At 53.9% G+C, this 13,378-nt stretch overlaps 4 protein-coding genes across 4 annotated transcripts; 1 reads left to right on the top strand and 3 right to left on the bottom strand.

Moving 5' to 3' along the window:
• Window positions 1-391: 391 nt before the first annotated feature.
• Window positions 392-3,109, bottom strand: Z517_00665 (uncharacterized protein; the record flags this gene model as incomplete). Its single annotated transcript, XM_013433629.1, has 1 exon — window positions 392-3,109. One exon carries the CDS (start codon window positions 3,107-3,109, stop codon window positions 392-394), a length of 2,718 nt encoding a protein of 905 aa, XP_013289083.1.
• Window positions 3,110-8,324: 5,215 nt separating this feature from the next.
• Z517_00664 (uncharacterized protein) lies at window positions 8,325-8,803 on the top strand (the record flags this gene model as incomplete). Its single annotated transcript, XM_013433628.1, has 2 exons — window positions 8,325-8,491; window positions 8,578-8,803. 2 exons carry the CDS (start codon window positions 8,325-8,327, stop codon window positions 8,801-8,803), a joined length of 393 nt encoding a protein of 130 aa, XP_013289082.1.
• Window positions 8,804-9,870: 1,067 nt separating this feature from the next.
• Window positions 9,871-11,574, bottom strand: Z517_00663 (uncharacterized protein; the record flags this gene model as incomplete). Its single annotated transcript, XM_013433627.1, has 2 exons — window positions 9,871-11,274; window positions 11,332-11,574. The coding sequence occupies 2 exons, from the start codon at window positions 11,572-11,574 to the stop codon at window positions 9,871-9,873; spliced, it is 1,647 nt and encodes a 548-aa protein (XP_013289081.1).
• Window positions 11,575-12,827: 1,253 nt separating this feature from the next.
• Window positions 12,828-13,298, bottom strand: Z517_00662 (uncharacterized protein; the record flags this gene model as incomplete). The annotated part of the gene is made up of 1 exon (XM_013433626.1): window positions 12,828-13,298. The coding sequence occupies one exon, from the start codon at window positions 13,296-13,298 to the stop codon at window positions 12,828-12,830; it is 471 nt and encodes a 156-aa protein (XP_013289080.1).
• Window positions 13,299-13,378: the final 80 nt, after the last annotated feature.

The raw sequence follows: 13,378 nt of genomic DNA, 5'->3' as shown, positions 1-13,378 counted from the left end.
TGTCTCTGTTACACACAAAAGCAAAAAACCCTCCCTCTGAGATCTCACTATTACAAACAAAGGAAAAAGCTAACGATAGCTACCGAGTACTCGTACATGGCCTCAATGGGTCTTTCTTCCACCCCCCTCCCTCTCCCTCTCCCTCTCTCCCTATCCACTCGCGCTCGTGCGTGCGTGCGTGCGTGTGTGTGTGTGTGTGTGTGTGTGTGTGTGTGTGTGTGTGTGTGTGTGTGTGTGTGTGTGTGTGTGTATTTGTGTTTGTGCAAAAAAGAAATCAACCTCCCCCAATATACCTAGGTATCGTCCAGTAAATCCGAGAGTTCTGCCCTCATCTCATCACATCATTCTTTCCCTGTCCGCTTCCGCTTCCGCTTCCGCTTTCATTTTCGCTTCACGGACTCTCTCCTCCCGATCCACCCAGGAGGATCGTCACAGCCTCGTCCCATCCCCGTCCATTCACAATATCCATGACCGTCCTCCCCGACTCGTCTCTCGCTTCGAGGTCGACGCCCCCGCCCCTCTCCACAAGGAGCTTCAGGATCTTGGCGTCGCCGTTCTCGACCGCCTGGAGCACGGCGTTCCAGCCCCGGTACATGAGATTGATGTCGGCGCCTCGCGCGAGCAACATCTCCAGAATCTCGGTGTCGCCGTTGCGGAAGCGCCGGATGGCCTTGATGATGGGGAGGTGCTCCCCGGGGGCGTTGACGTCGGCGCCCGCCTCGTCGAGCAGGAAGCGGACAATCTCCTTGCGGTCCTCTCGGATGGCCGTGGTCAGAGGCGAGAAGACGCCGCCGTTCTTGTCCTCGACGTTGACCCCGGCTTTCAGCAGCAACTTGATGCTTTCGAGCTGGTTGGCGACCACGGCCATCTCCAGCACCCCTTTGACTGCCCGGGGGTTGGACACCGAGGGCAGAAGCTTGCGCAGGATCTCGGGTCTCTTCACCGCCATGCAGATGGGCCAGTCCTGACCTCGGATCCCCGGGTCGGCGCCGTTGGCGAGGAGAATGTCGACAAAGTCCAGTCTCTCGTCGCGGATTGCCGTAGTCAGAGGCGTATACCCTTCAGCGCTCCGGTCGTTGGGGCTGACGTGCTGGTCGAGCAAGTACATGAGCGCGTCCTTGTTGTTGTGGGCCACGGCTTTCTCGATGATGCCTTTGGGCTTGTGCAGGTTCGCGCCCGCCGCGACAAGCTGAGGAAGCAGATGCGTGCGGTCGTGAGTCACGCACTTGAACGTCGGGTATTCCGATGCCGTCAGGTTGGGATCAGCTCCGTTGGCCAGGAGCAGTGACACCAGCTCGCCTCGATTGTCACGAATGGCAGAACAGAGCGGCGTGTACACCCCATCCTTTTTGGCGTTGGGGTCGACCCCGGCTTTGAGCAACGTCGTGACCGACTCCAGATTGTTGATGCTGGTGGCCAGTTCCAGAAGCCCGGGACACTTTTTGTAGTCAGCTCCTCTGGAGAGCAGCAGCTGGAGGGCCTTTGGCTGGGAGATCGAAGGCCACAACAGGTGCTTGGGCCCAGGCAAGTTGGGATCGGCCGAGTGATCGAGGAGGAAGATCATAATGTCGATCCGGCGCGCCTGGATCGCTGTGAAAAGGGGCGTCTCTCCCTCGCCATTCTTCCCATTCACATCACTGCCGTAGTCGACCAAAAGCTCGGCCAACTTCTTCGGGTTGGTTTTGTTGATGGCCTTGATGAGAAGCGTATTGTCGTCGGCGGTGTTGAGGTTGGTGTCTCCGCCGTAGGTGAGAAACAATTGTACAAAGTCCAGCTTGTTCTCCATGACGGCCAGAGCGAGGGGGCATTCTCCCTCTGGGCCGGCGGGAAGATTGGGGTCGGCTCCATATTTCAGAAGCATTTTGGCGGCTTCGAGAAACGACAGCTCGGTGGCGGACAAAAGAGGACTGAATTTGAGCCTGTCCAGGCCATTGGGATCGGCTCCAAAGAGGAGTAAGAGCCGGATTGTCTCGACATCCTGGTGAAGAACGGCCTCTCGGAGAAGGTTGACCCCGTCCTCGCCGTCAGGAGGGACACCGCAGTCCAGCAATTGCTCAATCATCTTGTGTTTCTTCTGTTGAACGGCATTCAGCAACGACGATTTGAGAGCGGCAGAATTGGCACCCGAGGTTTGCTTGGGTGTCCATCTCGGGACAGTCGCAGGGTCGGCTTTCACGCGCGCAATAGGCGACGAGTGCTTGTCCAGACCGATCTCATGAATCATATCCTCGATCTGGGCAAATGAATCTGCCGTTTTGATCGAAACATGATCCTCGCCGACGACCTCGGTTCGAGAACTCTCGCTGCTCATCATTTGCATCTCTCTTTCTCTGTTGGCGGAATTGACCGTAAGCTTGCTGGACCTGGTGCTCGGGGCTGGGCGGCTGAAACTCTGCCTCTGAGGGATGGCAGTCAGGGTATCCGGATCCTCGCCGATACGTGAGAGAAAGTTGGAGTCTGATGTGCGCTCGGTCAACGGAATAGACGGGAGTGGTGGCAGAAGATCCGGTGCTTCTGAAAGAGGAGGAGGCGCAAGAGCAGGAGGCCTGACAGAAGTCGACGGGGTGTGCCTGATGCTGGGCCCCATGCGCTCGAGGACGGCAGCCAGACCCGTGTACCCAATGCCAACAGAGGCATCGGCCTTTGCGTCGCCGAGATACCATCTGAAGACCATGGCGCTCATGCCCAGGGCATCGCGGCTCTTCGCCAGCGAGTCCCGCATCTTGTGGATGTCAGTGTCGGCGAACATCATGTGCCAACCTTTCCTGAGCTTGCCCAAGCCGCCCTTCTTCTCATACTCGAGGAACTTGATCAGCATCTGGTTCAAGACGATGAAGTCGTCATTGGCCTGGCGAAACTTTTTGTCGAGTTCCTGTTGCATGTCACTGGGGAATGAGCCGTGCGAGCGCGAAGCTTCGGTCAGACCTGCTTCGATGGAACACAGGACGCGACAGATGTCGAGGAAGTTTGTGGCCAGCTCGCGGAAACCATGGGGTGGCTCCTTGACACTGCTGAGATACTCCAGCATGCGCACCGACACGCTGTTCCCCAACGTGGTCGCCCGGTTGCAGAGGTCCAGAAGAGACTCTTTCCCCTTTTTGGGCGCCATGGCGAGAGGGTGAGAGGGTCACGCGCACAGCGAGTCCTTTTGATCTCAGACGGGGAGAGAGGGGGCAGGGGGAGAAACAGGTAAGTACCTGTCTGTTATAAACAAAACATTCAATGGATGGAGAAAGAAATCGAGATGTCTTTCAGGTCAATAGGTATTCTGGAGGGGGGGTAGGGAAGAAAGGCGGATACAGGATCAAGTTCGCACACGCACGTCTTTATTTCCCATCATTTCCCATTTCCTCCCCCCCCCTCCTCTGTCCTCGTATTCGAAAGCTGAAGAGGGACCAGAAGATTCGACACACGGGACAGAGAAACGCAGTCTCTCCTCGAAATCCACTTTCTCAGATGAACTACTGTTGACGGTTCCCGGCGGCGACGGCGGCCCTTTTGCCCCTACCTACCTAGGTAGACCCTAGGTCCCGGGCCCTGGTTCCTGGTACCGCCATAATGATAATAATAATGGCATGGAGCAGGCAAGCCAATCCCATTGTTGGAAACAGTCAAAACGTACCTACCTAGGTACCTACTTCTTGGTTGCTTGGTGCCTTGGGGCCTGGTGGTACGTAGCACCAAAGCAATAGGCAATAGCGCGAGCACAAAGCACGAAGCCACCAACAACCAAAAAAAGGTTCTCTGTCCCACTAATACTAGGGCCACCAAGGGCTTTCTAAACAAGACCGACCGGTAGATCCTTGAACTTTAGTTGGTCACACCTGCCCCGAGACGATATCTGAGGCAACTACTTGGTACTGGAACGAGTTGCCCAGGGACCAAGCTAACTCTGAGTAGCTACCCAGCCAGCCCACAAAATCCTCCCTCCTCCAGTCAGGGTTACATCTATTCCCTTTTTGGGCGAGTGGGGAACGAGCGGAGGGACAATGGACGAGGGGTGAGGGACGAGAGACGAACCAGCCAGGCCAGGAACCAGGGTGCCGGGGTTCAGAGATGCGACGGAGTAGGGATGAGGTCTAGGTACGAGTAGGTAGTTCAATCGTGATGAAGAATGGATGATCTACCTACCCATGTAATTCGTCAGCCTCAGGATCTCTTTCATCTCAGTACCGAGTACCTAGGGCAGACAGAGGACATACGAGTACGCAGGACCATGTACGTACATGATTGTGCACAGTGACATTGTACGTACTGCAGCTGTCATATGCCATATGGCACATGTCAGTGCCATGTGCCAGCGGAACACCACACAGACTTTATTCCGAGCACTATCTTCCTCCCAAGAAACTCCAGACATCAAAAAACGTGGTTGGCAGTTTTTTGACAATTGACAGTTGGGGCGCATTTTTCTGGTTGTGTGGGTCCTTTGGGTCCTGACGAACTCCTGGGGGACTCGGGAAGGGAGAGAGGATCCCTGTTGATTATTGAAGATCCTGCATGGCCGCATGCAAGCCACACGGACATGAGCATAAATTAGATTTTTTTTCCAGTGATACTAGGTTCCAAGGTACCTCGTGCGAATGAGTACAACGATCAAAGCACACACGGATGGGTAGGGCAGGTGGATTCGTGCTCGCCATTATTGCCATTGCCAATCCGTATTTTACGTACAAATTCGCTCGGAAGCCAGAAGCGCCAAAAAAGCCATCGGCGCTCAAAACTACTGCTAAGAAAGGTACGAGGTTCTTTACTTCTCGTGAAGCCGCTCGATTTCGACTACGATCCCGATTGCGATTGCGACTCCAGGTTTCAAGGGGGGACCGACGCACAGCTCAAGCGAGACAAAGGCGCCACGCTCGCTCCCAGCTCCTAGGTACTAAGCTCGAGAACGCCTCGAGGTTAGTGTCTGGTGCCTGGTGTGCTTGTCCAGCTGTGCATAAACCTTTTAATTTGAGAGGGGTCTTACTTATTAGCTGTTATTGAGACGTGCAGCTGGATACGATAACAATGACTTGGTTGCGTTGATAATAAAAAGTAATAATGACTGATATGCCTCCTTTGAGTGAGTTTCTTCAATCCCTTCTCTTTGATCAGGCAAGTTTCCGCGACATGGATCTGTGTGTGTGTACGTACATAGATACGAGGTGCGCGGGACACAAGAGTCAAGACTCGGGTCGGGTACACGTACCTATGTACAAGTGCTCGTAGTCATGAATCCATACCTATGGAGTAGGTAGTGCTCCGTGTGTTCCGCGTGGTTTGTTCATCATCACTGCTACTAGGTAACGCGGCATGCGCGGTTCCAAGCGGCACCAGCATAAAATATGGTCAAGTACGAATACAAGGTACTCGGTAGCCTCGCTGAAGAGCTGGATGGTAGGACATTCCTCCCACCCAATTCGGCCCAGAAGACGTATCCACATCTTCCTCACATTGAATGTCACAGACAAAAGACGAGCTCGTGTCCAAGCAACCAGTCCTGTGTCTCTGCACGAGACCTCAAAAACTACTCATATGGAACCATTTTATGCTGGGTTATCCTGGCGTGCCTGGCGCGTCTGGAGAGGAACAGGTCTGGAACAAACGGCGATCCACCGTTGTCAAGCTGTTGAGACGGTCAAGCTGTGCCTGAACTAACAAAAGTCAAATCCAATCAGCTATTCTCGATATAGCATGGGACGGATGGACGTGAAGAGAGAAAAACTCAAAACACCTTCTAAACTCAGGCCCCACCAACTGATCCGGGGGAAAGAAATGGAAAGGAATATTCCCATGTCTTGAGGTCCTTGGGGGGGTCTTGGTCTCGTTTGGCCAGGGAATCGCCAATTGCCCAGTTGCCAGGATTTGTTCAAATCTTGCAACAAGATCAGTGGCGTTTTTCTTTTGGCCCGATCCTTGCGAAGTCGTCGTGACCTTGGCCGTGTGAACTTACTCCAGAGTCCAGACACCGAGGCGAGGCGGACGGGATGGGTTGGGGGGTGGATGATAAGGCATTGAAAGCTGGCCATCGTGGCCATCCTTGCCAGACTTGTGTAGAAGCATCTTGTCTTTACCTCCCAGAGCTAAAGGCCCAAGGCTCAGGGGTCTACCTACATACTTGTACTCCTAAATGGTGTCACTTTGAGGACTCGCTCACTCGTTAGAGGGACGTGCCTCGTACTTGCCTAGAAAATTGATTCTCCTCCCTTCCTTTCGGTTTCCCACTCCCAAAAAGCATGGCAAAATGATTACGAGTACAAAAACCTTGATCTCGATGCCTTTTCTAGCCCAACGGGTGGATTCTGACTCGTATCTCGATTTTTGTATTTGAACCAGACGGAACAACCATCTCGTCCCTGACTCCACTGCTCCTTCGGTCCTCCCTAGGTCCAGGTACTGGTACTGGCACTGGCACTGGCACTTGGACTCGTCCGTCCCGGCGGTGCCGTAGCAATAATAGCATGGCATGGCACCTCTCAAGTAGGTACCTAAAACCTCATGACCTCGGCGACGCACGCTACGTACAAGTTCAGACGCTACTGTATGCAGCGTAGCTCCCCCCTTCCTCCCGCTTCGACAGTCCGTTCGCCTGTTGGACTTTTTTGGGGTTGGGATGATTTGGGCAAAGGGGGCGCGGTTTTTTCACTTCGCCCCTTGTTTTGAAGACAAAAGCGTGCTTGACCAAGTGTCAAAGTGCTTTGTTTTGTATACGAGAAGAGGGTCGCTAGACTGGCACGGGCATGGCTAGTAGGTCTTTCCCACTCATTCCTCCTCAGGTCCTCGAAGACGCCCAGCTGAAACAGTTTTACCTACTTGAAAATGATGAGCATGTTCATAAGTTGCATAGGTAGTGAAGGAATTGCATCCCTTCCCTTCTGCCCTTTTTGCTAAGTAGGTGAGTGGCAAACAATAAGAAAAAAGGGGAATCATGGGAATCACATCTCCGCCCGGGGCCTGTCTGTGATCGACAATCGACAGAGGCGTGTGCCACACACGAAACCACGCACCCAAGGCACAAACCTTGGTCACCTCGGCGAGTCGGTACAATAATAGGTTCCCCTCTTCATCCACATATACTTTACAGGGATATTCTTATACTTCATGCTGTGTACGAGTTCTATATGTTGTAGGTACTCGATACTCCGTACCTAGGTATCGTACAAATTCATGTTCTGACCCCTAACTACAAACACCCCTACGAGGTACATAGGTACATACCGAGGAGACCTAGCCCCTTCTACTTGTACATACTCTAAGCGTGGGTCACCAGTGGGGAGAGGACTTCGTATTCCGCAGGCTGCTTACCCTCTGCGCGGCCCGAATGCTGCATGAAGAAAGCAAAAAGCATGGCGCCTCATGGCACTTGCATGGTGGCAGCGTTGGTTGGAGCTCTGAATCTTATTAGTAGGTACCTAGGGAGCCAGCTGCAGCACCTAGTCTGCTAGTAGTAGTTGGTCGTGGTAGTTGGGCGGATTTTGGTGGTTCTGGTGGCTTGGTTAGCACAAGTGCAAGTACCTAGGTACCTCGTACTTGGGCATCCTGGCAAACCGGGGCGATAGGCAGGTACTCGGAGGAGTCTCCAACTCCAACTCCACCCCTCAGCTCAACAGCCACGACTATAGGATTTCCTGTGCCGAGTAGGCACCACAGCCCGTATGTAAGTACTCCGTAAGTAGGCATGGTCCTCTCTGCAAGCGACCCCAACCCCAGACTTTGTTAATTTCTCTACTCAGAGTCGTACGAGGGGGGTACTCGCGCCGATTCCCGAGCACGTACAAGTACAAGTACCGACTACTAGGCACTCTTAGGGAAGGGGCTTGGTTGGACGAGGGCTGACGCAGCGCGTGGTTGGCCACCGCCCGGATCCGCGATTCGAGGCTTTTGCCATTAAGATTTGATCCATGATTTCCCCATCTCGCTCGCCTCTCACATTCTGTACCCCAGGCAAGGTAGGGGTTCACAGGCTCTGCTCTGGGGTGTTGAGTTCGTGTGGAAAGCAAATCTCCAAAGTCATGATGTAAACGATCGAGAGACATGACGTTCAAATATGAATTGCTGCGAATGCTAGGTAGGGTTGATGACGCTGGTGACGCAGGATTAATGATTGGGTTTATGGGCGCAAAATTGGTAAGGAGAAAAGGGGAGAGAAGGTGAGGCGAGGTGATGTCAACGCGGAGAGTACAGAGAGACAGAAACAGAGGAGACAAAGAGAAAGAAAGAAGTTTATGTATTGGTTGTGTTCAAGGGAAGACAGACCATCAACCATCAGATCATTGTGAAACCTGTTGAAAATTGACGTGACAACCACTACCACCACCACCACCACCACCTTCATCATCGCTATGGCACCTCGAAGCCGCGCCCTCCAATCCCTCAAGCCACTCTTCAACCCTGTCCCCTCACAATCACTCCAGACTTCTCGCACTGCATCAAGACACGCCCAAAGAACCTATGCGTCCACACCCACCCGTCCCAACGTCCCCGGGACATATAACAGCAGGGTACCACTGTAAGATCCTCCCCTCTACACACATACACACATACAGACACAGGGTTATACAAAATATTCCATACGTGAGATTAACGCAAACGCAGAATCGCAATCGGCAGCGTCCTGGCCTTTGTGCCCTTCTACTACCTCTTCCACAGCACCAAGCCGGCCGCGTCGGGAAACGCCGCCATCACCGAGGCGCGGAGGCAGGGTGATCCGTCGACAGAGTATCGCGACCCGAGGGACAGTCCGGTCAAGACGCTGGAGCAGCAGAAGAAGGCGAAGGCTCAGGCAGGGGGGAAGGGGGAGGGGCAGGGGCAGGGTAAGTGAGGCGATAATGGCGATATTGCATGGGTGATATTGTACGCGGTACAGGGTGAGAGGGCCTGCATGACGCACAAATAGGTCAGGTAGAGAAAAGGTTTTGAAGGAAAAAGGAGGAGTTTGGATTGTGAACTCGGTATCTATTGGTACAATGCATGCTCCTTGTAACAGGACGTCGAAGCTGCTAAATTAGACATGGCCCTCGCGGTTGTATATATGGCATGGAACTTTATTGTCGAACAAATCATCTTCCCTTCTCTTTGGGACCGGTAACGATAGCCGCTTCCACTTCTCCTGTATGTATCAACTCGTCAGCTGGCAGTCGATAGATCGTGGCTCCCATCGGCGGATGCGCGGCCGGAAAACAGAGTAGGGGAACAAAATCCTCGACTCTGATGTTAAGGCTTCATGGAATCATGGAGGTCGATCCCAGTGGACCGCGACGGTGACCGACGACCTTGTTGGGGATGTGTGTGTGTGTGTGACCTCCGCAGAAAACCTCTCCGTCGAGCTCTGTGGGACATGATAAAGGGGTTCCTGGTAGGTACATCCAAGAAATCCTCGAGAAAGAGACTCTTGGTCTCCCTGCAAAGCGGTCGTATGTTGTCGAGCGACATGGCTTGACTTCAAGACCCGGGCTAGCCTTGGCTACATAGCCTGGCCGCGATCGTCAATCACCAGCTCAAGCATCCTGAGGCCAATGCGGAATCTGCGCTTCGATGCGAGATCATGTGAGTGCAACGTGCCCTCCGCCTCTTCATAGAAAAGGAGGAGCCTGTGAGGGCTTCGCGTCGTGATTGCTGGGAAGTTTCCCCCGTGCCGGAACCGGCACCATGGGCGTATCTGCCTGGACCTCGCGTTCAACCGCACCGTAGTCAGTAAGATGCTGTGAAATTTAGACCCGATCGCTGGCTCGACTTGTCCACCAGCGCCGGGATCTAGGTCGGAAGTGAACGCGTGTCGGTGCTGCATTCCTTCAATATCGTGGCCATTTCTGACAATGCTCCGCCTGGTCTTGCCAGCCAGCGTCTGCCGTGGATAAGACCAACTGCTACTCGAACCGGATCTGGCCATCATGACTTGGAACATCGCCGACCGTCACCCTCCGCGATTGTCGGCAGATGTGAGAGCAGTGCGGGCACAAACTTGCACCCATCAGGTTCGACGACGTCGCAATCCAAAAACCCGTCCAGGATCGAGCGAACATGTTCCCACGACGACAAGTTCATCCGCGCAGCCAGGAGGGAGAACTGGTCGCTGAACCAGCTCTCATTGTCGCCACCCCTCCTCAAGCCCAGGTGGTCATGTTCAGCCTGCGCACCGACGTACAGCGCCCACAGTCGCGCGTTGGCGTATTTCATCGACCCGGTAAAGTCCATGACCGCCTGCTCCTTTTCGAGAAGCTGCCGCGTCAGTCTCCGCAGGGGCGTCTTGGTCTGGTACATTTCTTTTCCGAGGAGGGTCTCGTCCCCGGCAACCAGCCGCGCCCAGTAGACCGCGGTCAGGGCGAGATAGGCATTCTTCTTGTGACGGTGGGATTGTGCGTCCTTGCCTCCATTCGACTCGAGAAGGTCCAGCGCGTACTTCAACAGCCGCGTGTGCTTGACCAAGTGGTTCGAACACCACCACGTAAACACCGCGGGAGACAGTCCGTCGCCTCTCTCAGAACCGTGTCTCCAGACCGCAAGGCTTTCGCGCTCCTGGACGAACATGTCCATGAGAAAGTCGTCTTCGACCGAGGGATCGAGAACCGTAGAGAACGACAGCGGCATGGCCGCCAGTTCCTTCCTGCCCTCCGCCCACGGGATCTTGAACACCTCCGGAATCCAGTCGTCGTAGTCGAGAACAGGCTTGCGCAGGAACATGCAGCACGCGCAGGCTTCATTGTACATGAAGGATCGCAGGGACGTGATGTCGACGTGCCCGTGTTGGCTCTCGTACTTCAACGCCCGAGACAGCATTGTGGCATGGAGCCATGCCCCGTCCGCGTTTCCGGCTTGCGCCTCGGCCATATACAGCGTTATGACATGCCAGTAGTTCGACTGCGAGACGAGTCCCGAACCCCGCTGTATCTTCCGGAGGAGCATGGAGGTGCTCTGGGAACGGAATCGGAGACTCTGAACGGCAAGCTCGGGATTGTCGGTGACGTTGGATGCGACCTGTGCCCATCGCGCGAGAAATCCCAGCGCGCCACCCTTCTCATTCAGCGACCGGACGACATCTCTCCAGTCGTCCATGGCGGCGTCGAGCGTTCTCCATCCGTCGGGACCGGTGTGATATTGGGTTGGTATGACAATGTCCCGATAGAATCTCAAGATGTCATTGACTCGTGGGGATATTGGCACGGGATAAGCGTTAAATGGATCGGAATTCCCTGAAAACAGCTTGACATCACACGCGACAAACCTTGGACTCGTGTCCGAGCTTATCAGAGGGTCCGAACCGTATGAAAGGCACGACGAGGCTGGAGAAGTGCCCTGCAGAGCAACATCATCAGTATGTCAACCAGTACTGGCCGCGGAACATGTCCTCACCGACCACTCTGAGCGGTCTTCCTCACTCTCAGAAGATTGTTCCCGAGAACCTGGTGTTGTCGGCAGTTTCACGCTCTTTCTAAGCTTTAGGGCGGAATCGCGCCTCTGCCATGGTCGGTATCGTTGTTGGATGTGGCTGAAGACGCGCTGACGGTGGGGCTGCGCTTTCATGTTCCGCGCATCATGGTTGACCCATAGCAGATCACTTGGGAAGCCAGACTTGGGTGTTGATGCCTCGGCCATGGTGGGGATCTCATTGTATAGACTCGCACTCTCTCGAAAAAAGAAAGCTTCACCTCAGATAGTGTGAACTGTGGAGTTGGGACGAGGATGGCGGGGCTCTGTACCGAAGTTATTTGCTGTTTCTTCTTCTAGCTGAAAAACTGGCGAGAGATGGATGTTTGTCCCAAGATTTTATTTGGCCGAGATGTTTTAGGGGGAGCTTTCTCGATGCGTACATCGCCTGACTCGCCTGCTGACTCCTCAAGGATTGGCCTTATCGCCGCATTGTTCGCTTGGGAGCAGGGGCCGAAAGTCTGAGTAGCATTTGCCCATGCGCCTGTAAACACCTGGGACATGGCTGAATGTGGTTGGGGATTACGCGATTTGACCACCTTTTGCGCTGGATTTCCATGGCTCTTCGAGACGCTGCATCTGGCCCTTTTGGAGCATGGCTGGGCTCGGCACTTCGTATATGCTGAGTAACTGATGATAACTACCAGGGTATTGGATTGTCGCAATTGGGGCGGCACAGCTTTCTGGAACAAGCCTGGAACATATTTCCAGACAGGAGCCGATTCCTCGATGCCATATTGTTACTTTAAAACAAGGCATGGTGTTGGGTTCAGTCATCTCTCGCTTCCCTGGTCGTTTTCTCTGTACAGCAGAGTCTTGCTCGAATGCTGAGTAGATGGCTGATTGTTCGAGACAAGTGTGATGGGTTTTCTCTTGACAGCTGTCACAACTTCACTTGAGACTTGATGCTCTTTCTCTGGCCTTGCGCACAGCATACAGGCTCTGTCTATACAGAGCTAAAGGATCCTGCGTCGAGGCTGGTGTATGGACAAGTGGGGATGGTGTTACCCATGGGGCTATAGGCATGAGTTCAGATCGTGCCTGAAGCTGAAAATGCAGAACGTTCAACATATCACCGCACGGGAATTGACTCTCGGAAGAAATAGAGGGGAGCTTCAATGGATGGTAGAGTAGGGATGTCGGGTAGCCGGCGAGCGGGCAAGCAACAGTCCTCGGCCCCAACACCACATACCGCCATGCCTAGTGGAAGATGACGGGCAGTAGTGAGGCTGGAGTGACATGCAATGCAATAATATGTGATGATACGTATATAAATCACCCCTGCAGATATATCCCTTGTCGCTTGTCGATACTCGGTCCGTGCTTCTCCGTTTCAAGAGCGATGTCTGCTTACACTCCCAGTGCGCAGATCTCTGAAGAATACATAACATGGTTCTTTGGTGCCGTTATCTCCTGGCCGCTCATACGGCGGACTTGCGCCGCGTGAAGACTCGTTTCAGTCTGCTGCTTTTCCCTTCTGGTGGCGTCTCCGTCGCTTCAGCACTGGCCGCAGCGGAATTCTCTCTGGACAGGTTTGTGTTACTCCCATTGTGCTCGTCGAGGGTTGGAAGTTGAGGGGCCACCGTCGCTCTCCTCTGGTCTCGCACACTCTTCTTCGCACCCCTGGTAGTTCCCTGTTTGTGGAGAATATCATCCACAGTTTTGGTGCCGTAGAAACCTTGTAGTTGTTCGTCGTTCTCATAGTACAGTTTTGATTGGGCCCATTCTTTGAGGGCATCAAGGTAAGCTTGCTCGGAGGGGAACCCTCGGTATCTCTGGTCAGTGACAAGTGTGTCGATGGATTGCGCCGAGAAAATGCTCGCAGGTCGCGACGACTGTGTCTGTGACTGAGGCTCCCGGTCGAAGGTCGACTTTGGCTCCTTGATGGACATGATGGAGAAGCGATCCAAGATCACGCAAGAGCAGTATTGCTGATGAGATGCGAGAATAATCCTACTTTCGAAGAGGTATC

This window comes from Fonsecaea pedrosoi (assembly GCF_000835455.1).
Source record: "Fonsecaea pedrosoi CBS 271.37 unplaced genomic scaffold supercont1.1, whole genome shotgun sequence".
NCBI lineage: Eukaryota > Fungi > Ascomycota > Eurotiomycetes > Chaetothyriales > Herpotrichiellaceae > Fonsecaea > Fonsecaea pedrosoi.
Note: the sequence above shows the minus strand (reverse complement) of the source record. Positions and strands in the feature narration are given on the sequence as shown.